Source organism: Hemitrygon akajei, chromosome 5 (assembly GCF_048418815.1).
Source record: "Hemitrygon akajei chromosome 5, sHemAka1.3, whole genome shotgun sequence".
In the NCBI taxonomy this organism is placed as follows: Eukaryota; Metazoa; Chordata; class Chondrichthyes; order Myliobatiformes; family Dasyatidae; genus Hemitrygon; species Hemitrygon akajei.
In genome coordinates this window covers 152449845-152477221 of record NC_133128.1, presented here as the reverse complement: position 1 = coordinate 152477221, position 27377 = coordinate 152449845, and the positions used below count along the sequence as shown (strand labels likewise).

Genomic DNA, 27377 nt, shown 5'->3' with positions numbered 1-27377 from the left:
TGAAGATTCAAATGCACAGGTTTTTGGAATAGAAGGAAAAAAATTATGTTCTCTCCTCTCTTTTGCATTTCAAAGGGACTGTTCTCTTTAGGATGTTCTTGTACTTTTTAAAAAAAAATCACCATCAAATCCCCTTTCCTTCCTGAATTATCTTCCAATGAAACCGCTTGAGATGCAACACCAGCCCTTTAACACCTTCTCCCTCTCAGTAATGAAATCCTTTTGCCCTTTAATCTTTCTTCCCTTCCAATGATATTTTATTTTCTCACTTCCGCAGCAGATTAAAACTTGCTGATTGCAGACTTTTCTGTTCTAATGAAAGGACATTAACTTGATATATCAATGCTATTCATTCCTACACAGATGTTGCTTGACCTGGAGTATTTCCTACAGCTAGTATTTGCATCTGCACAGATAATTGCTTAAATAATCAATTAAAAAGTAACTGAACCGTTTTCATTACTCAAATATGGAATATATTGTAAATAAATATGACATCTAAACAACCTTTTTTTTCTTCAAAGTAATCAAGGCATCAAGCGTTATTTATAATGACTACTGTATGATTTACTTTGAATCCGTAGAACCATCCTTCGGGCATAAAAGTCTCTGTATTCATCAGGAAGTTCCTCTAGAGTTTTTAAGGCTCGGTCTAAAATCTGCATTGCCCTCGAGGCTGCTGTGGGATCCTTGTTTCCATAGGTGTCTGTTTTATCATAGCAGTCTGCTGGAAGGTGTTTCCAAAATACATTCACACCCACCCCAAACTCTTTAGCCAGGGTGTTATGAAACCACAATGCTGTGAAGGATAAACAAGAACTTAGACAATTGCTTAGGATGTTCCTACAAAATATTTTATACGACATAGGTGTTTCAAACATGTTAAGCTTGATAAAGTACTAAACTTAGGATCAAAATAATATTCAGTACAACTTATTTCAAGACACTTATAAAGTTGTCACATTGAGCCTCTGTTATCTAATCTATGTAAAATCTAGTGAGCTAACAGTTTACATTCTGTGGCCAAGATGGAACTTGGTTATTCCAGACTTGGTATTCCAACAAACCCATAGAGTGCCTGATCAAAATGGGTACATGCACTATGAACTAAATTCAAAAGCAACCAGCTCAGTTCCAACTTGACTTCTCAAGAAAGAAAAATCTCCAATTATAGTGATTTGTGTCATAGCGCATGTAGTCACATCTAAGTGTGGCTGAGCATCAGCAAATTGTAAAAATATTTATTGTGTACTTATAATAAACAGATCATAATGTGATATTATGATATCTTTAGTATAAAATATTGATGGGTCCAATGAAGAAGAGTGAAGTCTTGTGGGTCAATTGCTTTACCCTCAGAAGAGTGAGTTAGGAACAACGTATATAAAATTATGAAAAGGCAATATCCACTGTTAGGGTTTAAGCTAATGCACATCAGCTTCAGCATTTGATTGACTGTTAATTTGCACCCAACATTCCTGGTGGAATAAAAGATCAAGACTATTAGATAAAGGGCAGTTTAATTCATGACTTGGTGTTTGGTGGGTGAGAAGAAACTGCTAGGATTTTAAGTTTAATTCATAATATGGCATTCCAATTTCTGCCAATACTTATTTTCAGGCAACTTGAATCAGCAACTTAAAGCCAAGGTAAAGTGAATTTAAGGGGAAATGGACCCATCCATGAAATTCACCCTCTGGCATGAATTACAGTGAGTTATGCTTACAAAATTAAAATCTATTACAATATGGATGTGTGTTGAAAGAATCGTGCAAATTATAAAGGTGCAGTGGGTGATACATACATAACAAGGACATAAGTAGTCAGACAAGGGGTAAATGTTAGCAGAAATATCGTTAAGTTTACTTGTTTCTTTTCTAAATAGTCCTAAAAAAATCCTTCACCTCCGCCTAAGAAAGTCAACTGGTCTTAGTTTAAAGACTGTACTTTTGACAGTGCAGCATTCCAACAGTACTGGACTAAAGAGTCACACTAAATTTTATTCCAGGCTTCTGAAGTAAGGTAAACTCATGAGCTTTTGAAACAAATGTGACAGTGCTAAAATAATGAGAAGATGCACCTTTTCATTATTTTAACAGCATTTAGCAGACTACCCTACAATCTCCAGTTATTAAACATGATACAATATTTTGCTGGCCTATTATATGTTCTATTGGATTACCTGGGATGAAAAGCACATCGCCTGGCTCTAAATGACATTCAAAGCACTGAGCTTTAGCAAATTTTGGATATTTTTCTAAATCAGGAGCATCGACATGCAAGACTTCAGATTTATCACCTGCATAAAATTAGAAAAAATACGCATGATTACAGCATTCTCAAGACTATAGACTATAAGCGACAGAAGAAATTACAAGTATCATTATTAAACTTAATATTAAAATGCAAGTACATTTTGACTCTTTACATTGATTTTGACTCTCTATGTGTTTTACTTTTGTTACTGCAACCAGAAACAACCTCTGAATTGCATGGATAATATTAGCAAGACTTGGGATGCCTTCTGGGAAGACTAAAAAAATTCATAGATGCATGTGGATTAGGAAACCTGCAAGGAAGAAATTTGTTTTGTTTCATGTTGAATGTCTATTTTACTACAACTACATCTTTAACCCTTATTGATATAGCTTTCTCCAATAGTTGTAAAACTGATCTTATTTCTACTAGTATTCTTTACTTTTAAAGGAGTTCACAATATATCAGCAGAAATTGTATCATTTCCCTTCCCTTTGAATACCATTGTTTCGGTATGTTCATTTCTTTATTATCTGTTGATTTAATGTGGCAAAGTTCTGATGAAATAATGAAATATTCTAGGGACATTACCCCCCAAATTATTATATTTTGTTGATGATTTAAAACAAAATTTATCTGAAAACCCTTATACAATAGATCACAGACCTGAATCATTCAGGCTCTTTAGCATGCTGATCTATGTTCAAACTGACTCAGCTCCATATTCCCAAGTATGCTTCTCATGCAAATATTCACCAATCACAGTTTTTAAATGTATTTATTTTGTACACAATTAATTGTTGTATGGGAGACTTCCACTCCAGTATGGAAAAGCGTACAGATTTGACTCCTAAATGTGACAGCGTGGTGAGCAAGGGAAATTTTAGTGATAAAAGTGGTGATAGTGCCAGTGAGAAAGGGTGGTGAGGCTTCCAGTGCTTCCAATTATTAATCTTTCACTACGTGGTATATTTAAATAAAGATATACATTTTTCTAAATTAATTTCTTCACCAACAGCTACTTTCTTTTAAAGACAGTGATAATTGACAATTAAAATATAGAAAGTAGCAAGTGAACAGGCTAAATATGTGAAAGGCACTTTGTTTTTATAACTGTTGCACTGCATTCTTGAATATTCAACAAAATATTAATATTCATTAAATGGAATTGATTCTCTCACAGAACATCGCTACCATGACTACACTGCCTTATCTTCTGGAGATGTGGTCATTATTTATGATAATTATTTTGAAATGAGCTAGATTCTGAATTTGAATCTAGTAGGATCTTTTGCAATACAATTTCCTACTATAAAATTCACCTGTTAGATATAAATAAGGTGCATCTTGAGGGCTAAACAGCAGCACTCGCTTCCTTCCTGTCACTTGGATTAGGAAGTTATCCATAACCTGTAGAAGAAAATAAATTGCAAATCATTTCAGCAAGATTCATATTTAACATTATAACAACCAAAGTGTTGCTTTGTACAGTCAGCTGTTTATTGAGTTCCCAGTTATATTCTACACTTAGCAGTGGCAAAGTAAGCTCTTCATAGGGAATTGCTTTATACTTCCTATCAAGCTATTTTCTAAGATGAAACAAAAGTTTGTTGGTGAGAAATGAAAACATCTAACAAACCCCATAGAACTTATATGGGCACTAGCAAGTAGTGAGAAGACGTCCTTTTGTAAGTCAAGTACCATATTCCTTATGGTATAGGAGGAGGTTATTTCTGCCCTTAAAGTCAAAACCAGAAAGGAACAATCTGAATCTCCACTATTTTCCCATATAACCTTTTCTCACTTCATTCCAATCAATTCCCCCCCTCCCCAGATTCTACTTACTGCAGTATGTAGATGAGTGGTAGAATTTGAGAGTTGATACAAATAAGATGCAGCAACTAATCTAGTTAAAGAATTGGGTATCAAATAACTCAAGCAAACATCTAAAAACTGGGGTAGGTAGCAAGATAGTTGGTTCAGTATAACTGGCATCTGGTAAAGAAACATTAAAAGACGAGTCTCAGAGACAAGCAACAGATGGATAAAGCCCAGATACACCAAAAAAGAGAGAATCTTGTAAGAAAATGAAAAAAATATCTAAAAGATATTAAATAAAAGAACACAATTGCATATTAATTATCAAATTGGTGAAGTGAGTTTTATTTCAGGCAATAAAGAGTATAAGCAGAATGCCCATTGTTAGAGTGGACCAAGGTTAGAGCGAGAGGCTTAGGCTCAACAGGCAGAAGTTTTGAATAAGAAGTCACAGTTGGCTCGCCCACAAAAGGCAGAGCGTGGGAGCAGATAGGGCATATTCTGCCTGGAGGTCAGTGACCAGGGATGTTTCCCAAGAACGTGTTCCAGGAATAGTACATTTGTGATTTTTATAAATGACTTGGATGAAGAAGTGGAAGGTTGGGTTATTAAATCTGCAGATGACAAGAAGGTAGGGTGGTGTTGTGGATAGTGTATTAGATGGTTGTAGGTTACAATGGAACATTAATGGGATACAGAGCTGGGCTAAGAAGTGGCAGATGGAGTTCAACCTGGAAAAGTGTGAACTGATTCACATTGGAAGATCACATTTGAAGGCTGAATAGAGGGCCAATGGCAGAGTTCTTAGCAGCGTGCAGGAATGGAGGGGTCTTTTGGTCCACGTTCATAAATCCCTCAAAGTTGCCACACAGTGAATAGAGTGGTTAAGAAGGCATATGGTGTGTTGACCATCATTAATCTGGGGACTAAGTTCAAGAGCTGCAAGGTATTGTTGCAGCTCTAAAAAAAAAACCCTGTTTAGACCACTCTTAGAATATTGTATTCAGTTCAGTTCACCTTATTATAGAAAGGATGTGCAAGGTTTAGAAAGGGTGCAGAGGAAATTTACCAGGATGCTGCCTGCATTAGACAGCATGTCTTATGAGGATAGATTGAGTGAGCTAGGGTTTTTCCTTTTTGGAGAAGAGGATGACAGGTGACTTGATAGAGGTGTACAAGTTGCATACATCGAGGGGGCAGCCAGAAGCTTCCTCAGTGCAGAAATTATTTAACATGAGGGGTGTAAAGCAAATGACCAAATATAGGGGGCTGAAGCAGAAGGATTGTGTAGTAATTGAACTGTGAAGGTAGCAGAATAGATAGACAAAGCAAATAGGAAACCTGTTTTATGAAGAAACATTGAACTCACATCACGTGAAAACTTAATAAAACACAATGTAGACCTTATCTAGAACACACTTCTGATCACCTCAGCACAGACAGGATGTGGTTTCAGCATGTCCAAATAGATACAAATATCTGCAAGTTTGCCTCCAAATCATATGCTGCCCTCTGTTGGAAATTTGTTAACATTCCTTCATAATCGTTGGGTGCAAATCCTGAAATTTCATGCAAAAACATTCACCAAACATACTGCACCAGTGCATAATATGCTGGCTGCATAGGGCTGTATCTTTTTCATCAACTAAGAAAAAGTTAATAGAAGTTTTATATATTGTATTATTCACATCAGATACATTTTTAATTAGCATCAAGACTACGTACATCATAATGGGTCCAGAGCTGAAGGCCTGGTGAGCTAATTCGAAAAACGCTGGAGAAAAATTGTTCCTTGTCAAAGAACTCTGGGATTTTGATGTCCTCAGCCAGAGTTGGGAATTGTTTTGTGATATCTGCAACATCCTGTTTTAAAAGTTAAAGACATTTGTCATTAACTACTTCTTTGATACAAAATTATTATTAATTTATTTCACAAATTTGAAATGCCATTCCAAGCCAGCAGTTTCAAGTAAACACTTAAAATCAAAAATCAATTATTTATATATCAATGTAAACAATTATAGCTGACCGTTATTTGATGAGTGCTTCAGTTATTTTAAAACCATAGGCGTTTTTAAGAGTTTAAAATAAAATTGGAAACAATATTAGTGGTTTTAAGATTATTGAAGTAACAGAACAAATGTTGCAGCAGAAGGTTTCAACAGTTCTGTTAGAAAAGTGGAAAGTAATGTAACACACTTGTCAATCAGTATACACTCACAACTGTATGGCCAGATCCTGTTCTAACTCCATCTACAAGTTTACAGATGATATGATCAGAGCAGATCATACCTTAAATAACAACGAGTCAGAGTACAGGAAAGAGATAGAGAGCTAATGATATGGTGTCATGACAACCCCCTTTCCCTCAACATTGGCAAAACAAAAAACCTGGTCACTGAGTTCAGGAAAGGGGACAGTGAATGTGCTCCTGTTTACATCAACACTGTTGAGTTTTAGAGTTGACAGGTTGGGAGTGAACATCACCAACAGCTTGCTCAGGTTCAACTATGTAGACATCATGCCCAAGTGAGCTCAGCGGTACCTCCATTTCCTCAGGAGATTAAATAAATTTGGCATGTCCCCTCTGACCCTCACCAATTTTTAATTGATGTACCATAAGGAGCATCCTATCTGGATGCATCACAGTTTTATATGGCAACTGCTCTTCCTGTGATCGCACAAAGCTGCAGTGAGTTGTTTTGCAACTCAGTACATTACGGAAACCAACATCCCCTCCGTGGACTATGTCTACACTTCTTGCTTGCTCGGTAAATAAGCCAGTGTAATCAAAGACCCACCCACCCTGAACACTCTCTCTTCTCTCCTCACCCACTGGGCAGAAGATACAAAAGCCTGAAAGAGGGTAGCACCAGGCTCAAGAACAGCTTCCACCCTACTGGTATAAGGCTATTGAATGGTTTCTGAGTATGATAAAATGGACTTTCGACTTCACAATTTACCTCATTATGACCCTGCGCTGTATTTTTACTGTAACTGTAATACCTTACTGTACATTATGTTACTATTTTGCCTCTGCACTGTTGTAATGAACTGATTTGTATGAATGGTGTGCAATGGAAGATTTTTCACTGCATCTTGGTACATGTGAAAATGATAAACCATTTTATCAATTTAAAAATCATTTAAATTTTGTTTTTACACAAGTTCACATTACTTACCAGATATTTAAATTTTTATCAAGACTCACTTGCAAAAAAAAATTGCCCAATTCATTTTTCCCCTCTGGCCACTGAATCGTTTACTTTTTCAAGGACTTGGGGATAATAATTTGAAGTTAATAATAAAGTTAATATTCAATCTCATAATTATATTGCACACTTTTTGAATGCTTATGATGAACTAAAATGTAAAATGTAATTGTTTGAAATATTCTGATAATTACTAGATATTTCCTGATGAGAAGCAGATACTTTTTATATGTGAAATGTGAGAAATGTGAAATGTGGAAGTGTTTGCTATTTGCTTTGTGTTTGTGCATCTTTTACTAACAGATTAATTATCTCTGTCTTTTGAGAACTTATCAATTGTGTAGTCTAGTTAATGTATTTGAACTTGATTCAAAAAAATACTAATTATCTGCACAACACACTGGATTGTTTACAAGCATTTAGACTAAACTGTACAACAAGCCTCTTAATAACATACGGTCAAAACAAGATAGCACTAATTTCAATTGGCAGTCTTACTTTTTTTCCCAACTGAGACTGGAAATTTATACTGCTATCTTATCAGGATAAGAAGATGAAGGTGGCTACAGCACTAATCCCTGAATTAACATTAAATGGCTTACAACATAAGAATACCATCAAGGGCTCCACAATCACAATCAGCATTGCTGGAGGGCAACATCAGCAGCGTTCAGTATCCATTCAGACAGCCAAATAGTGTAACCCGGCACTATTTTAACTAGGATCTCTCACCACTGCAATACGTAACAAAAGATATCCTGCAAGCACTAATTGTTCAGGCTGACAGCATTGCCATAAGTGTAGGATAAATTAAAATACCACCGGATGACAGAACTACAAACAGAAGAGAAAGTTACCGTAGATTCCGGATTATAAGCCGCTACTTTTTTCCTACGCTTTGAACACTGTGGCCTTTACTACGGTGCGGCTAATGCATGTTTTTTTTCATGCCGCCAAAAACATTTTGCCTCGTAACAGTAGACCAATAAAATTGATGAGTAGTTCACAGAGGTCCAATGAAATTGTACGATAAATCAAGCGCACTTTCACAATTAAATTATTGTAAATCAGTCATTTGTACTCACCCTCATCAACATGGAAAACACTCGAAGAAAAGCATTGTGCTGCCTTTATGGCAGTTATTTAGTTTATAATATTTTCACTTAGTAATTCATTTGTTAGTATTTTCTAGTTAAAGTTAGAAGTGTTTTAAGTATATTTGTTTCCTGTACTACATCCTGGGAGGCTATGACGTCACATCCGGTTTCGCCGCGTCTTGTGGGGAAAATACCGGTTTGCGATAAACGGAAAGGAGGGGGCGAGCGCATTAGACCCGCGCGAGAACGCTGCAAACATATGATGCAGCTTTTAAGTTAAAGGCGATCAATAACTTTTCCTGGTAGGCTGCAGTATATATTTTTTTACCAGTCATTAGGAGATATTGGAATGTTGTTCGTGCACTGTTCAGTAAAAAAGTATACGCAACGTAATTTGTGTGTTACCGATACGTATGTATATTTAAAAGTAGCCGTGTTACAGGCACGGTTCGAAAAAAAGCATTTGCAATATGTATTTGTTTATGTTACCATACGGATTTAATTAAAAGTTAAAAAATCCTCACGTGTAATATCTTTCTGTGTAAATATCTCATATTACAACGTGGGACACCTGCGGCTTAAAATCCGGTGCGGCTTGTACAAGTACAAAATTGATTTTCTTTCTAAAATTAGAGCCTGCGGCTTTTAATCAGGTGCGCTCTGTAGTCCGGAATCTACGGTATATAAAAAAATACAACATAGAAGTTTAGGGATCACATGCTGCAAAATATTTAACTTTTTAATTCACTTACCTTACGTGGGTCTATTCCTAATGAACGCAAGTAATACTTTTCATCCTGAACACAACACAGTGATTGTATTAGTCATAAGGGCACTCAGCTCATAAAGCTGCATTAGTAATGAGATTAAAGATTTATGCATTCAAAGTTATTTAAAAGTTCTGGGATAAACTGCTCTGCATTCTTGCACTTCCTTAAACTTCCTTAAACTGCTCCCTGCAAAATCCTCCAAAAAGTCATTAAAAATCACACACAGACCTACAAATGGTGAGAATGAACATATATGAAGTCCCTAGAGACAGTGAACTAAATTTGTTTCAACTTCAACTTTATGTCTGAAATCAAATGATACAATTTTTTGTTGATACGTTTGTTTTCTCTTTAAAATATTTCTGCACACATAACTGGTTAAGTAAATATCAAACAATATGATTTCAAAAGCTGTCGCTTTCTCCAAATTAAAAGTAAATTTATTATCAAAGTACATATATGTCACCATATACAATCCTGAGATTCATTTCCTTGTGGGCAATCACAGTAACTACAGGAAACACAATAGAATTAGTGAAAGACTGCACCCAACAGGGTGACGACAGGAAAATGTGTTAAAAAAACAAACTCTGCAACTCCAAAAAGAGAAAAAGAAAGATAATAATAAATAAGTAAGCAATAAATAGAGAACATTTGATGATGAGTCTTTGAAAGTGAGTCCATAGGTTGTGAGAATAGTTCAGTGATAGGGTGAGTAAGTTGAGTGGATTTAAATCACCATGTATGAAGGCTACTAACAATCTGCTTGTAACTGGGGTACATAATTGATACTGACATGGCGAATTTGAGGGGCTGTATCTGTTTCTATGCCTTCAAAATACGATTTCTTTTCAATTGCAGCATCAACTTTTACAATAGAATACTGCCGTATATTTCAAAAAGGCTGTAATTATACCTCAGATATGAAATACTCTGCATGAGTTTCCTCTGCTGCACGCTTCACAAAAACATCAAACGGTAAAGTTCTGCAAGCAGAAGAAAATAAAAGCACAAATTATATTTTAAATAGACAATTTATAAACATCATTAAAGAAAATAATTGCAGGCCCCACAAGGATGAAGGCATAAACACTAACACAGAAGAACTTGCTATGTAGCCCATCCCTTTCCAGCAGGAAGCTCAAACTGGCTTCTGGAAATCATGGTGTCACAATTGTCTACTAACCCACCAATCTTCTTAAAGTCCTTTTCTGGCAAGATGGTGATGTGACTGGTTGCAATGGCATCTACAGAGTCAACAAAAGGTGCTACATTCTATTTAAATGTATGTCTAATGATCGCAAGATCCTGCAAAACGTGAAGTACTCAAAGGACTGCAGATATAAACCATCAGCGAGTTGCTCACTGGCAGAGATAATGAAGGAGCTGCGGAATTTGCTGCTGCCTGAGTCAATGGAGGCTTACAGTCAAATAGCAAGTTGCAAGACCCCGTTGGGCATTGTTAATCTGGTACGCTGCAAGTTCGATTCGCTGATCTATCGGACGTAGGGGCCGAGTCCTGGGTCACGGGGCGGATGTAGGGGCCGAGTCCTCGGTCTCGGGACGGACGTAGGGGCCGAGTCCTCAGTCACGGGATGGATGTAGGGGTCTAGTCCTCGGTCACGGGACGGACGTAGGGGCCGAATCCTGGGTCACGGGACGGACGTAGGGGCCGAGTCCTCGGTCACGGGGTGGATGTAACCATGTAACCATATAACAATTACAGCACGGAAACAGGCCATCTTGGCCCCTCTAGTCCATGTCGAACGCTTACTCTCACCTAGTCCCACCTACTTGCACTCAGCCCATAACTTTCCATTCCTTTCCTGTCCATATACCTATCCAATTTTTAAAAAAAAAATCACAATATTGAACCTGCTTCTACCACTTCTACTGGAAGCTCGTTCCACACAACTACCACTCTCTGAGTAAAGAAGTTCCCCCTCGTATTACCTCTAAACTTTTGCCCCTTAACTCTCAACTCATGTCCTCTTGTTTGAATCTCCCCTACTCTCAATGGAAAAAGCCTATCCACGTCAACTCTATCTATCCCCCTCATAATTTTAAATACCTCTATCAAGTCCCCACTCAACCTTCTACGCTCCAAAGAATAAAGACCTAACTTGTTCAACCTTTCTCTGTAACTTAGGTGCTGAAACTCTGGTAACATTCTAGTAAATCTCATCTGTACTCTCTCTATTTTGTTAACATCTTTCCTATAATTCGGTGACCAGAACTGTACACAATACTCCAAATTCGGCCTTACCAATGCCTTGTACAATTTTAACATCACATCCCAACTCCTATACTCAATGCTTTGCTTTATAAAGGCCAGCATCCAAAAGCTTTCACCACCACCCTACCCACATGAGATTCCACATTCAGGGAACTATGCACCATTATTCCTAGATCACTCTGTTCTTCTGCATTCCTCAATGCCCTACCATTTACCATGCATGTCCTATTTTGATTATTCCTACCAAAATGTAGCACCTCACACTTATCAGCATTAAACTCCATCTGCCATCTTTCAGCCCACTCTTCTAGCTGGCCTAAATCTCTCCGCAAGCTTTGAAAACCTACTTCATTATCCACAATGCCACCTATCTTAGTATCATTTGCATACTTACTAATCCAATTTACCACCCCATCATCCAGATCATTAATGTATATGGCAAACAACATTGGACCCTGTACAGATCCCTGAGGCACACCACTAGTCACCAGCCTCCAACCTGACAAACAGTTATCCACCACTACTCTCTGGCATCTCCCATCCAGCCACTGTTGAATCCATTTTACTACTTCAATATTTATACCTAACGATTTATACCTAACTAACCTTCTGTGTGGAACCTTGTCAAAGGTCTTTCTGAAGTCCATATAGACAACATCCACTGCTTTACCTTCGTCAACTTTCCTAGTAACCTCTTCAAAAAATTCAATAAGATTTGACAAACATGACCTTCCACGCACAAATCCATGTTGAATGCTCCTAATCAGACCCTGTCTATCCAGATAATTATATATACCATCTTTAAGAAAACTTTCCATTAATTTACCCACCACTGATGTCAAACTTACAGGCCGATGTTGCTAGGTTTACCCTTAGAACCCTTTTTAAACAATGGAACAACAAGAGGAATACGCCAATCCTCTGGCACCATCCCCGTGTCTAATGACATTTGAAATATTTCTGTCAGAGCCCCTACTATTTCTACACTAACTTCCCTCAATGTCCTAGGGAATATCCTGTTAGGATCCGGAGATTTATCCACTTTTATATTCTTTTAAAGCTCTAGTATTTCCTCTTCTTTAACCATCATAGTTTCCATAACTATCCTACTTGTTTCCCTTACCTTACACAATTCAATATCCTTCTCCTTAGTGAATACCGAAGAAAAGAAATTGTTCAAAATCTCCCCCATCTCTTTCGGTTCCACACATAGCTGTCCACTCTGATTCTCTAAGGGACCAATTTTATCCCTCACTATCCTTTTGCTATTAATATAACTGTAGAAACCCTTTGGATTTATTTTCACCTTACTTGCTAAAGCAACCTCATATCTTCTTTTAGCTTTTCTAATTTCTTTCTTAAGATTCTTTTTACATTCTTTATATTCCTCGAGCACCTCATTTAATCCATGCTGCCTATATTTATTGTTTCTCTCTTTCTTTTTCCGATCCAAGTTTCCAATAACCCTTGAACACCATGGCTCTCTCAAACTTTTAACCTTTCCTTTCAAACTAACAGGAACATAAAGATTTTGTACCCTCAAAATTTCACCTTTAAATGACCTCCATTTCTCTATTACATCCTTCCCATAAAACAAATTGTCCCAATCCACTCCTTCTAAATCCTTTCGCATCTCCTCAAAGTTAGCCTGTCCCCAATCAAAAATCTCAAACCTGGGTCCAGTCTTATCCTTCTCCATAATTATATTGAAACTAATGGTATTGTGATCACTGGACCTGAAGAGCTCCCCAACACATACCTCCGTCACCTAACCTATCTCATTCCCTAACAGGAGATCCAACACTGCCCCTTCTCTAGTTGGTACCTCTATGTATTGCTGCAAAAAACTATCCTGCACACATTTTACAAACTCCAGCCCTTTTACAGAATGGGCTTCCCAGTCTATGTGTGGAAAATTAAAATCTCCCATAATCACAACCTTGTGCTTACTACAAATATCTGCTATCTCCTTACAAATTTGCTCCCCCAATTCTCGCTCCCCATTAGGTGGTCTATAATACACCCCTATAAGTGTTACTACACCTTTCCCATTCCTCAATTCCACCCAAATAGTCTCCCTAGACGAGCCCTCTAATCTATCCTGCCAAAGCACCGCTGTAATATTTTCTCGGACCAGCAATGCAACACCTCCCCCTCTTGCCCCTCCGATTCTATCACACCTGAAGCAACGAAATCCAGGAATATTGAGTTGCCAATCACACCCCTCCTGCAACCATGTTTCACTGATAGCTACAACATCATATTTCCAGGTATCAATCCATGCTCTAAGCTCATCCACCTTTCTTACAATGCTCCTAGCATTAAAATAGATGCATTTAAGAAACTTTCCACCACTTCCTCTCTGTTTATCCCTAACGGTGCAAACAACATTTTTATCTTTTTCTTCCTTCTCCCCTAAATCTTCGGTCTGAGCGCTCTCCTTCTCTATCACCTGCCTATCCTCCCTCACACACTGTCTACTAGCTTTCTCTATTTGTGAACTAACCTCCTCTCCCCTAGTCTCTTCAAATTGATTCCCACCTTCCAACCATTCTAGTTTAAAGTCTCCCCAGTAGCCTTAGCAAATCTCCCTGCTAGGATATTGGTCCCCCTAGGATTTAAGTGTAACCCGTCCTTTTTGTAAAGGTCATACCTGCCCCAAAAGAGGTCCCAATGATCCAGAAACTTGAATCCCTGCCCCCTGCTCCAATCCCTCAGCCACGCATTTATCCTCCACCTCATTCCATTTCTACTCTCACTGTCGTGTGGCACAGGCAGTAATCCCGAGATTACTACCTTTGCGGTCCTTCTTCTCAACTTCCTTCCTAACTCCCTATATTCTCCTTTTAGGACCTCTTCCCTTTTCCTACCTGTGTCATTGGTACCTATATGTACCACGACCTCTGGCTCCTCAGCCTCCCATTTCAGGATATCTTGGACGCAATCAGAAACATCCTGGACGCTGGCACCAGGGAGGCAAACTACCATCCGGGTCTCCTGACTGCGTCCACAGAATCGTCTATGTGACCCCCTAACTATCGAGTCCCCTATTACTACTGCCTTCCTCTTCCTTTCCCTCCCCTTCTGAACTACAGGGCCGGACTCTGTGCTGGAGGCATGGCCACTGTTGCTTCCCCCAGGTAGGCTGTCCCCCCCAACAGCACTCAAACAGGAGTACTTTTTGTCAAGGGGTACAGCCACTGTGGTACTCTCCAGTACCCTTACCCCTCCTAACCATGACCCACCTGTCTGCCTCCCGTGGCCCCGGTGTGACCACCTGTCTGTAACTCCTCTCTATCAACTCCTCACTTTCCCTGACCAGACAAAGGTCATCGAGCAGTGGAGGAGGCGGAGGACAGTAATGTCACTGTGGGAATTGGGAGAGTTTTAAGATGGCTAGCAACAGGGAGCACTTTGATCACGGCAGGAGTACAAGTGGTTGACAAAATGGGTGGAAATATCAAAGAATTATGTGCTGAATGTGTGAGCTACTGGAATGAGAGGCCAACACCAAAGGAATTCTATCCTTGCTCTCTTGAGGGGGGGTAGGAAGCCCAATTTCCTGCGACAAGAGGACATCTCAGATGTCATGCAGTGGAAGGCCTAATCTTTTTTTAAAAATTTATTAAATTTTAGAAATTACAAAGAATAAATGTGATAATAAAATAGTAAGAAAAATAATGTTGACCCTCCCCCCTCCCCTTAACCCTCCCCCCCAACCCTTATCTAAAGAAAGGGAAAGAAAAAAAAAGAAAGAAAGAAAGAAAGAAGAAAAAGATTGCCTGGATATCGGAGGACCCCCACATGCTCCATGGAGTTCAAAATAATTTTAATATTTATTTTTACTTTCCCCAATTACTATGATTTTATCTTCAAAGGACCTGTGTATTTAATCCTATCTTTTGTAAGTATGGGAGCCAAATTTTCAAAAATATATCATATTCATTTCTTAGATTATACGTAATTTTTTCAAATGGAATACAACTATGTATTTCATTATTCCAATGATCCATAGTTAAATATAAATCAGATTTCCAACTAACTGCGATAACTTTTTTGGCTACTGCCAATGCAATTTTTATAAATTTTTTCTGATACTTGTTCAATTTAAGTTTCGGTATTGTCCCCTCAATGTCTCCTAATAAAAATAATAATGGACTATGTGGGAGTTGTACTCCAATAATTTGTTCCAATAAAAGTCTTAAATTTATCCAAATTGGTCAAATTTTAAAACAGGACCAGGTAGAATGTAAAAAAGTACCAATTTCTTGACCACATCGAAAACATTGGTCAGACATATTTAAATTAAATCTATTTATTTTCTGTGGTGTTATATATAATTGATGTAAAAAATTATATTGTATTAATCTAAGTCGAACATTTATTGTATTTCTCATACTATCAAAACATAGTCTTGACCAATTTTTTCCATCAATTTTAACATTCAGATCAGATTCCCATTTTTGTCTTTGTTTAGGAATTCCTAACTTAATTGTTTGCTTTTGAATCAAATTATACATACAAGATATAAATTTTTTAATTTTTCCTTTCTGAATTAATATTTCTACTTCACTAGGTTTTGGCATCAACATTGTTTGTCCCAGCTTTTCTTGTAAATAGGCTTTTAATTGAAAATAACAAAAAAGAGTATTATTTGATATTTTATATTTATTTTTTAATTGATCAAACAACATCAATAAACCTCCTTCAAAACAATCACCTATATATTTAATCCCTTTTTGGAACCAATTATGTAAAAGTTTATTATCCATTGTAAAAGGAATAAGCCTATTTTGAATTAAAGTTCTTTTTGCTAATAAAGATTTCTTTATCTCATCGCCCATATTTACCTTATTCCATAAATCAATCAAGTGTCTTAATATAGGAGATTCTTTTTTTTCCCGTATCCATTTGGATTCCCATTTATATATAAAATCCTCTGGTATATTTTCTCCTATCTTATCTAATTCTATTTTAATCCATGCCGATTTTTCTTCATCAAAAAAAGACGCAATAAATCTAAGTTGATTTGCTTTATAATAATTCTTAAAATTTGGAAGTTGTAACCCCCCTAAATCAAATTTACATGTCAATTTTTCCAATGATATTCTTGACATCTTACCTTTCCAAAGAAATTTCCTTACATATTTATTCAGTTCTTGAATAAACTTCTGAGGTAATTGTATTGGTAAATTTTGAAATAAATATTGCAATCTAGGAAATATATTCATTTTTACAGCATTAACTCTACCTATTAATGTTATTGGTAACATCATCCATTTATCAAGATCCTCTTTTATTTTTTTTAATAATGGCAAATAGTTTTGTTTATATAAATTTTTAACATCGTTATCAACTCTAATACCTAAATATTTTATCCCGTTCATTGACCATCGAAATTGAGTTGCTAATCGACATTGATTATAATTTCCTTTGGTGAGGGGCAAAATTTCACTTTTATCCCAATTTACTTTATAACCTGATACTTTCCCATATTCTTCCAATCTAAAGGATAATCTTTGCAAGGATTGCAATGGGTTTGTTAAATAAATCAAAACATCATCAGCAAATAAATTAATCTTATATTCTTCTTGATTAACTCTAAAGCCCCCAATATCTGAATCTGTTCTAATTAGTTCTGCTAATGGTTCTATTGCCAATACAAATAAAGCAGGTGATAATGGGCAGCCTTGTCTAGTTGACCTCGTTAAGCAAAATGGTGTTGAAATCTGACCATTTGTAACTACTTTAGTTTGAGGATTAGTATTTAAAGTTTTAATCCATTGTATAAAAGATTTTCCTAACTCATATTTTTCCAATACCTTAAATAAAAAATCCCATTCCAACCTATCAAATGCTTTTTCTGCATCTAAAGCAACTGCCACACTAATTTCCTCTCTTTTTTTTGCCAAATGAATTATACTAAGTAACCGAGTTATATTATCCATTGATTGTCTATTTTTAATAAAACCTGTTTGATCCATATGTATTAATTTTGGTAAATATTTAGATATTCTATTAGATAAAATTTTTGCTATTATTTTATAATCTGTGTTCAACAAAGAAATAGGCCTATATGATGTTGGTTTTAAAGGGTCTCTATCTTTTTTTGGCAATACAGTTATGATTGGAAGGCCTCATCTTGAGAGAAGATGGGCTGAAGACAGAGAAGCTGATGGAAAGAAATGGTGCCCTTATAATAATAGAGGAAGCTGTGGGCATGAAACAAGACGTGAAGGTATAATCTGAGATTGCTGCTCATGAGGTACATTTTCACCTGCCCACAAATGAGTTAGCCTTGTTCTACAGCAGTTATTGCATGAAATTTACTGTTTTACGTTAAATATATTGATAGGGAATAAAAAGCAATAAAATTAACTTTCACTAAACAAACTAAAGAATTAAGGTAAATAATTTAAAAAATCCTAGTTCACTGCCCACAATGAGTTGTTAGAATTAAACTTAATTGAAACGTAGGACAAGTAGAATTGGCATTCTCTGGAATTGATGTAGTGAGGTATAATTATCATCTTTGAATCTCTACAGCAATGTAAAAATATGGCATGGAATATTAATAACAGATATTTGCATTCCATCAATAATTTACTTAATAAAAAAGTTAAATCGATCTAACATTTTGTATTATTTTTACAGGTTTAAAATTGGAAACTCACCATTTCATACTCAGTTCTAATCTAGAATGTAATGATATAAAACACACAAAAAGTACTGAACCACTGCACATCACAATTCTACCTACATTATTACCATAAATTACTTTAAAAGAACTTTGAATCCAGCTCTTGCACCCACTGTGAAAGATAAATTCAAGCTTAAAGTAATAGAGGAACTATACCTGTAGATAAAATTTTTGTTGATAAAATCCATCTGTGGTACTGAAGCAACATGGACTTTGACTTCTTGATTTCCTCCTGCTGTGCTCAGGTAATCCACTGTCCATTTTGATGTGCATGTGCCCAAGTGAATTCCTTTAAGAACTGCAGGTTTTCTCTGAGGATTGTTTTAAAAGAAAATGCAAATTGTTGTCTGAAAATCAATTGACAATAACTAGCCTAGAAAAGTGAAAGGGAAGAGATTTAAGGGGGATTCGATGGGTAAATTTTTCACAAAGAGTAGTTGGTATCTGGAATGAGCAGCCAAAGAAAGTAGTGGGGGCAGGAAAAGTAACAACATTTATGCGGCAATTGAACTGATACTTGAATGAACAACATATAGAGAAATCAAATTAAGACTGGCAAGTGGGATTAATAGAGATAGACATAGTGGTCAACATATACATGGTGGGCCAAAGGGCCAGTTTCTCTGCTGTACAATGCGATGGCTCTAGGATCTTTACTTTAAGCTAATACTCTTACATTTCATGTTTCAGTAAACAAGTTCAACCCATAAATTCATACAGACACTAGTGCTATTTTCATAGAATAGTAAGCTTTCCCCAACATTAATTTACAGAGAACAATTTATTTTTTGTCAGTTTTTCACCATTTAATAATCAAGAATTTCTCTGCATTTCAACTATGTTTATAACCCAGTGCCCAATGCTTCTACCCTCAAGCTCTTATTATACCTATGGCAATTAACCAGGAACTGAAAAGTATGTTGATAAATGTAATGTTAACAAATGTAAAACAGAATCAGACAACACAGAGTCTGACAAAGATGAACTGTCCTGCCTAGAAGTACATAGTATTATTGAAGCAGATCACAAATTATCTGGATCACAATAGATGTGTCTGGTGTAAAACTGAAAATGGAGCTAGATACAGGGTCAGCTTTGCCCATAATTCCAGAGGCTAACTACCACAGACAGTTTTCTAAGCTACCATTAGAGAAGACCTATACAGGCAAAGAAGTGTCTCCCAAAGGCAAACTGAAAGTAAATGTGACATATGGAGGCCAAACACAACAGTTAGAGCTTTATGTAATGAAAAGTGGAGGGCCAGTACTTTTTGGACATGAATGGTTGAGAAAAATCCAACTAGACTGCCACTCAATCAAAGCTTTCAGTGTGGTATCAACAGACAACTGCAGCCCAACTGGTAGCACTAACCAGAGACTGGCACAGCCGCTTAATGCTGATGAGCTGGTGTTTGAGAAAGTGATTGGTAAACTCAAAGACACAAAGGCCAGAATTGAATTGAATGATGCAGAAACACCAAGATTCCATAAAGCCTGTCTCATGCCTTACACGCTACGTCCTAAACTGGATGCTGAACTGTAGAGCTCGGAGACATCTGGCATTCTCTCCAATGCCCATTATCCCGGTGATCAAGAAAGGGAAGGCTTGAGCCATTCGCATATGTGGGGATTTCAAGAGCATCAGACCAGTTCTGGGTACTGTGCAGTGTCCCCTGTCGCAAATAGAAGACACTTTTGCATCTTTGGTAGGCGGTGAGAGGTTTTCAAAGATTGACTTGTCACAAGCCCAACTGCTTTTGCTTCAAGATCCCTGATGAGCACAGAACACAACTATGCACAGATCAACTGAGAAGCCCTTAGTCTAGTATGGGGGAAGAATTGGTCCACCACTATCTCTACGGACAAAAGTTTACAGTAGTGACAGATCACAAGCTCCTTGTGTCCATTTCAATCCCAGGAAAGGAATTCCAGTGATGACTGCTACCTGGTTACAACGTTGGGCACTATTCCTAGGAGCCCACTCTTATGACAGAGTTCAAGGATACCAAACAACACAACAACACTGATGACTTGTCACATCTTCCACTATTGACAACTGAAGAAGGAAAGTCTTTATACTGTGACCCAGCAGAAGTGTTCCACACTACATTGGTGGACCAATTGCCAGTAACAAATTCCAAAATACAAAGTGAAACAAGGAATGACTCGACATAGTCAAAAGTCTGTGAAATCACCATTCAATGATGACCAGCTCATGGTAACCCTATGTTTCCAGAGTTCTCAGCCAGACAAGATCAACTGTCAGTTTGCCAAAGAACGCTCATGTGTGGAACTCGTGATGTGGTTCCCTCTGTTAGAAAATCTGCATTAGGGACACCTGGGTACAGCTAAGATGAAGAGTTTCACCTGGAGCAACGTGAGGTGACCCCCGAATAGATAAACAGATTGAACACTTGGCCAAAATCTGATCGGGATGCCTAAAAGTTCAAAATACACTCCCAAGGGCACCGTTACACCCATGGGAGTGGCCATCTTCACCATGGCAAAGAGTACATATTGACTTTACTGGGCGATTCATGGACTCCATGTTTCTGATTACTATCGATGCTCATTCAAAGTGGCCCAAAATATTTTACAGCTGATTTTTGAAATTAAGTCACAGCAACAGATACTCAGCAGTTTAGCAGCATCAGAGAGGAGAGATCAGAGTTAATGTTTAGATCAAAGATCAATGACGCTTTAAATCGGATCAGAAAACTGAAATACAGCAGTTGCAGGGATGAGGAAATGGAGAGAATGGAATGAATGTTTGTGACAAGGTGCAGATCAAAGTTATCAAAGTAAACAGCAGATGGAATGAAATGACATTTGTACAGTCTGGAACTTCACATATTTAACAGACTATTTTCCCATGTTCATACTTATGAAAAGGGAACATAAAACATTGAACAGTCCAGTGTAGTACAGGACTTTCGGTCCACGATGTTGTACAGATTCACAATCAATCCAATCCTTTCCTCCTATACATTCCATAACCCACTTTTCTTATATCCATGTACCTAATCTTTTAAATATCTTTATTGAATCAACCTCTACCACCACCCCAGCCAGTACATTCCCAAGCTTTGTAATAAACCTACCTCTGACATCGCCCCTAAACTTTACTCATTTCATCCCTTTTTTCCTTTTATGTCCCTTTTTCTGGATATTGCCACCCTGGGAAAATGGTGTTGACTGCCCACTCACCTGTGCCTCTCATCTCTATCAAGTCACCCCTCATCTTCCGCAAAGACAGGACACCTGTCTTTTAAAGGTTGAGGAGGTGGAGTATGTTACAAACGATCATATATGCTTAACTTATCGTGGTACACAGACATGAAAATTCCATCTCAATCCTGACTGCAGCATCTAGTAGTTAAATGTCATCCAGTTTATTTGCCGGGGGGGGGGGGGTTCTGCCATCATCCTGGTAGCAGTGTACATTCCATCAGACAGGCACTGGAGGAGATGAGCACTGTAATCAGCAGGCATGAAAGAGCACAATTTGATGCTTTCCCTATAATTGTGGAGGATTTCAACGAGGCCAGCTTGAAGAAATCTCTGAACAACTACCACCACCATATTCCCCGTGGAATCAGAGCAGCCAACACGCTTAATCACTGCTACATCACCATCAAGAATGCTTATAGTGCCATTTCATGCCCACACTTTGGAAAGTACATTCACTTGGCTTTACTTTTACACCCAAAGACTAAAGACTGCAGCACCTGTGCTGAGGACCAAGAAGGTATGGTCAAGGGAAGCAGAGGAGCACTTACAGGACTGCTTTGTGTCAGTGAACTGGACAATATTCAGAGATTCATCTTCAAATCTGGATGAATATGCAGTCATTACCGACTTCATCAAGATCTGTGTGGATGAGTGTGTGCCTTCGAGAACATACTGGACATATCCAAACCAAAGGTGGTGGATGAACCAGGAGATCTGCAGGGTGCTGAGGGCTGAATCTGTGCAATCAAGACTGGTAATCCAGGACCGCAGATGAAGACCAGGTATGACCTACAGAAGGCTATTTTAAGAGCAAAAAAACAATTTTGATTGAAATTAGAGATGGATTTGCATGCACGTCAGCTCTAACAGGGTTTGCAAACCATTACTTCCTACAAATCAAAATCTAACATCAGAATGGCTGTGACACTTCATTCTCAGATGTGCTCAACACCTTCTACACGGACTTTGAAAGGGAGAATAAAACTACACCTGTGCAAATCCCTGCAGTATCTGGTGACCCTGTGATCTCTGTCTTGGGGGCTGATGATCGAATATCTTTCAAGTGGGTGAACTCTCACAAGGGGTTAGGCCCTGATGGTGTACTTGGTAGGGCTCTGAAAACCTGTGCCACAACTTGCAGGACTGTTTGAGGACATTTTCAATCTCTCACTGCTCTAGTCAGAGGTTTCCATGTGCTTCAAAAGGGCGACAATCATACAACTGCCCAAGAAGAGGAGGGTGAGTTGCCTCAATGACTATGGCCTAGTGGCACTCATTTGCTGTGATTTCAGAGATTGGTCATGGTTAGAATCAACTAAGCAAGGTCCTGGATCCACTGTAATTTGCATACCATCGCAAAAGGTCTACAGCGGATGCAATCTTACTGGCTCTCCACTCGGCCTTGGATCACCTGGACAATAGTAATACCGAGGTCAAACTACTGTTTATTGACTACAGCTCGGCGTTCAACACAATCATACCCTCAAGTTTCAATGAACAAGCTCTAAAACCTGGGCCTCTGTACCTCCCGCTGCAACTGGATCCTTGACTTTCTCACTGGGATACCACAGTCTGTGCGGAGTGGAAACAGCATCTCTTTCTCACTGACAATCAACACTGCAGCACAGCTGTCACCGACTTCATCAAGATCGGTGTGGATGAGTGTGCACCTTTGAGAAAACATACTGGACATACCCAAACAAAAAACCAAGGATATCTGCAGTCAAGGATGCGTGCTTAGTCTAATGCTCTACTCTCTCTACACCCATGATTGTGTGGCTAGGCATAGCTGAAACCCCATTTATAAATTTTCCGACAACACAGCTATTGTTGACAGAATTTCAGCTGGTGATGAGGAGGCGTACAGGAGCAAGACAGTTGAGTGCTATCACAATGACAACCTTGTACTCAACATCAATAAGACCAAGGAATTGATTGCGGACTTCAGGAAGGGGAAGCCTATGGGGACACACAACAGTCCTCATTGAGGGATCAGAGGTGGAAATGGAGAACAGTTTCAAATTCCTGTACGTCAACATCTCTTAAGATCTATCCTGGGCCCAACATATTGATACAATTATTAAAAAAGGCATGACAGTGGCTATACTTCATTAGGAGTTTGAGGAGAATTGGTATGTCACCAAAAACACTTGCAAATTTCTACAGACGCACCACGGAGATCACTCTAACTCAATATATCACTGTCTAGTATGGAGGGGCCACTGCACAGGATCAGGAAAAGCTGCAGAAAATTGTAAACTCTGCCAGCTCAATCATGGGCACTAGCCTCCCTGGCAAAAGGTGATGCCTCAAAATTTTTCTTCGGCAGTTTAACAGGGGTACGACTGCGCAAGCGCGTGTAAGTCGGACCATGAGGCTGTGGGAGTATTTAAAGAGAACAGTTAGGCGGAGCGGGCGACGGAGTAGAGGGAGACAGAGTAGGAAGGCTTTGTCTTGAGAGGCAGAGGCTGAGGACGAGCTTCACTCCAAGTGAGGTAAGGCCGGGTAAGTTCCTTTAAAAGGAGAAAGTTTCAAAAGTTGAGGCAACGTATTGGGTAGGTCATGGCAGCTGAGATCGGCCCCGTGGTTTGTTCATCCTGCAGCATGTGGGAAATCAGGGATACTTCCAGTGTCCCTGACGACTACGTGTGTAGGAAATGTGTCCAACTGCAGCTTCTGGCAGACCGCATTGAGCATCTGGAGCTGCGATTGGATTCATACTGGAGCATCCGCGATGCTGAGAAAGTCGTGAATAGCACATTCAGTGAGTTGGCCACACCGCAGGTAAAGGCTACACAGGCAGAAAGGGAAGGGGTGGCCACTAGACAGCGTAGCAGTAGGCAGGTAGTGCAGGAATCCCCTGAGGTCATCTCCCTCCTAAACAGATATACTGTTTTGGATACTGTTGGGGGAGATGTCTCATCAGGGGAAGGCAGCAGCAGCCGAGTTCATGGCACCATGGGTGGCTCTGCGGCACAGGAGGGAAGGAAAAGGAGTGGGAGAGCTATAGTGATAGGGGATTCGATTGTAGGGGGAATAGATAGGCGTTTCTGCGGCCGCAAACGAGACTCCAGGATGGTATGTTCCTCCCTGATGCAAGGGTCAAGGATGTCTCTGAGCGGCTGCAGGACATTATGGAGTGGGAGGGTGAACAGCCAGTGGTCGTGGTGCACATAGGTACCAATGATATAGGTAAAAAACGGATGAGGTCCTACAAGGTGAATTTAGGGAGTTAGGAGATAAACTAAAAAGTAGGACCACAAAGGTAATAATCTCTGGATTACTACCAGTGCCATGTGCTAGTCAGAGTAGAAATTGGAGGATATTTCAGATGAATACGTGGCTTGAAAAATGGTGCAAGGAGGAGGGATTCAAATTTCTGGGGCATTGGAACCAGTTCTGGGGGAGGTGGGACCGGTATAAACAGGACGGTCTGCACCTGGGCTGGACTGGAACCAATGTCCTAGGGGGAGCATTTGCTACTGCTGTTCAGAAGGATTTAAACTAATGTGGCAGGGGAATGGGAGCAAGTGCAGAGAGACAGAGGGGTGTAAAATGAGGGTAGAAGCAAAACGTAGTAAGGTGAAAAGTAAAAGTGGCAGGCAGGCAAATCCAGGGCAAAAAGCAAAAAGAGCCACTTTTCAACATAATTGTATAAGGGCTAAGAGTGTTGTAAAAACAAGCCTGAAGGCTTTGTGTGTCAATGCAAGGAGCATTCGTAACAAGGTGGATGAATTGAATGTACAGATAGTTATTAATGAGGAACATTGTCTCATTTTCTAACTGCATTGCATTTGTGGTTTCTAAATTACAATAAATTGAACCCGAATCTGAATTTATTTTGTGTGTGTATATATACACATTGTAATTTATATATTTTTACGTTTGCTGCAGCAAAACAACTTTCACAATGTATGCTAGCGATACTAAACCAATTCTGATTCTGTCAATTTAAAGAGAAAAGTCCTAACTTGCTCAATCTTCCCTCCTAATAAATGTTCTCCAATCTGGGCAGTATCCTGGTAAATAACCTCTGCATCCTCTCTGAAGCTTTCACATTCTTCCTATAATGAGGTGACCAGCACTGATTAGACTTCTTGAAGTCGTATAGTCTAACCAGTTTTACAGAGTTGCAACATTACCCCTCAGCTCTTGAACCCAATCCCCCAACTAATAAAGGCCAACACACCATATGCCTTCTTATCCACCCTAACAATCTGCACGACAACTTTGAAGGATCTATAGACTTGCACCTAAGATCCCTCTGTTCCTCCACACTGCTAAGAAAACTTGTACTCTGCCTTCAAGTTCAATCTTCTAAAGCGTATCATTTCATGCATATCTGGATTGAACTTCTTCACCTAAATCTGCATCCTGTCTATGTCCCATTATAACCTATGATGATGTCAACTCAGGACTGAGAGGCCAGCGTTGGGCATTTTCATGCCTTACAAGGTGCGGAATGAAAGACTGTAGGCGCACCAGACATTTTGCAGTATTTTCTTTATTTTACAAAGTCGAGTTGTGAGCTCAACACTCAACCTGGCACAGATGGAAAGCATACTCGGGAATGGCCCGACTGGATTTGAACCTGGGAACCTCTGTTCCGGAGTCTGGCGCTGATGTCACTGCGCCACCAGCCAACACCATATAACCTATGACAGCCCTTCTACACTATCCACAACACTTCCAATCTTTGAGTCACCTGCAAACATACTAACCCACCCCTCCATGTCCTCATTCAAGTCATCTGTAAGTATCACAAAAGGGAGAGGTCTCAGAACAGATTCCTGCAGAACGCCACTAGTTACTAACCTCTTTGCAGAATAGGCTCCATTGAATTCACACAGCTAAGTTTCTATGGATCCCATGCCCCAGTACCTTCTGAGTTAGCCTACCACGAGCAGCCCCGTCAAACACATTGTCATATAAACCACAGGCACTGCTCCACCTTTGTTAATTTGTTTTGTCATCTTGAAACACTCAGATTGACTCGTGCCCCTCACAAAGCCTTGAGCACTGAGTTTATCTACATTTTTCAAACATTATTCCCTAAGACAGAAGACCAGACTATAAGAGATCAGAGTGGAATGAAGGATTACATTTACAGGTGACTTGGGTTCGCCCTTCGGGATTGACGGCAATGTTTTGCAAAGCAGTCACCCAATCTGCATTCGGTGTATCTGATGCAACCGAACTCCGATCATCAATGAATGTAATACGTTAAATTGACATGAGCGCAAATGAATACTGCTCCACTAGGAGAATTATTCCGATTCCGGGATGCTGGAAAGAGGAGACAAATGTTGCACCTGCTGCATTCAAGAAAGCGAACTCGAAGGAGAGTGGCAAGTAGATCTTTATCACTTCCGCTACGTCTGCCAGCTTTCAAAGCCACAGTTAAAAAGTAACAAACATAAATAGCAACAAATATATTCTCAATTTCTAGGAAATTAAATCACCACCCAATGGAGCGCTGTTATTTCCAATTAAAGTTATTATTTAAGCGTTTTTGTTCGTGTATGGGATCTATTAGAATTTAGACCAGAAAGTGTAGAAGCAAAATTATGACATTCGACCCATCTAGTCTGCATCGTCACACCGATCCAATGCAGCGTTTGCATCAGCTGAAGGAAAAGCCCGGCGAGCCAGACTTACCAGCGGGTAAACCTCGTGCAAAAACTTATCCTTATCCACATGGTTGTGCACAGCTACCAGGGCCTTCCCGCAACCCTCCATGTTGGGTAAGGGTTTCCATGGTGACCACCTCCTGTCCGCCCCAAACTTATTACCCACCGGACTACCAAACAGCCAGATCTGCCGGCAGAGAAAGTGATGCTCATCCCTGATCGAAGATATAAAAAATGGAAACACTCAAGCGGTCCGTCAATATATGTAGAAGCAAAGGCAAAACATAATGTTCTATATAATATAACATTAAGATCTAACCGTCCTGGCTGTGAGAGCGTACTGTGCCCGGTGCTATTGTAAGACGGACCCACGGTGGCCAATGAAAGAGCAGAGAAACGTAACGAAACGTAGAAATGACGTACTTGGT

General features: G+C 39.0%; 1 protein-coding gene across 1 annotated transcript; it reads right to left on the bottom strand.

Moving 5' to 3' along the window:
• Nucleotides 1-27305, bottom strand: tyw5 (tRNA-yW synthesizing protein 5). The gene is made up of 9 exons (XM_073046900.1): nucleotides 27269-27305; nucleotides 26978-27164; nucleotides 18246-18400; nucleotides 10070-10139; nucleotides 9136-9180; nucleotides 5800-5937; nucleotides 3579-3666; nucleotides 2183-2299; nucleotides 1-799 (listed from the first exon to the last, which is right to left on the bottom strand). Exons 2-9 carry the CDS (start codon nucleotides 27056-27058, stop codon nucleotides 543-545), a joined length of 951 nt encoding a protein of 316 aa, XP_072903001.1. The 5' UTR covers nucleotides 27059-27164; nucleotides 27269-27305; the 3' UTR covers nucleotides 1-542.
• Between the last annotated feature and the right edge of the window lie 72 nt (nucleotides 27306-27377).

What these genes read in the sequence shown, in the direction of transcription:
- tyw5 (XM_073046900.1), bottom strand. Translation starts at nt 27,058, where the DNA reads ATGGAGGGTTGCGGGAAGGCCCTGGTAGCTGTGCACAACCATGTGGAT. An exon ending in TAGGAATAGACCCACGTAAG is followed by an intron (nt 5,938 to 9,135) that starts GTAAGTGAATTA and finishes CTTTTAAAACAG; the next exon opens with GATGTTGCAGATATCACAAA. An exon ending in AGCTCTGGACCCATTATGAT is followed by an intron (nt 3,667 to 5,799) that starts GTACGTAGTCTT and finishes TTTCTTCTACAG; the next exon opens with GTTATGGATAACTTCCTAAT.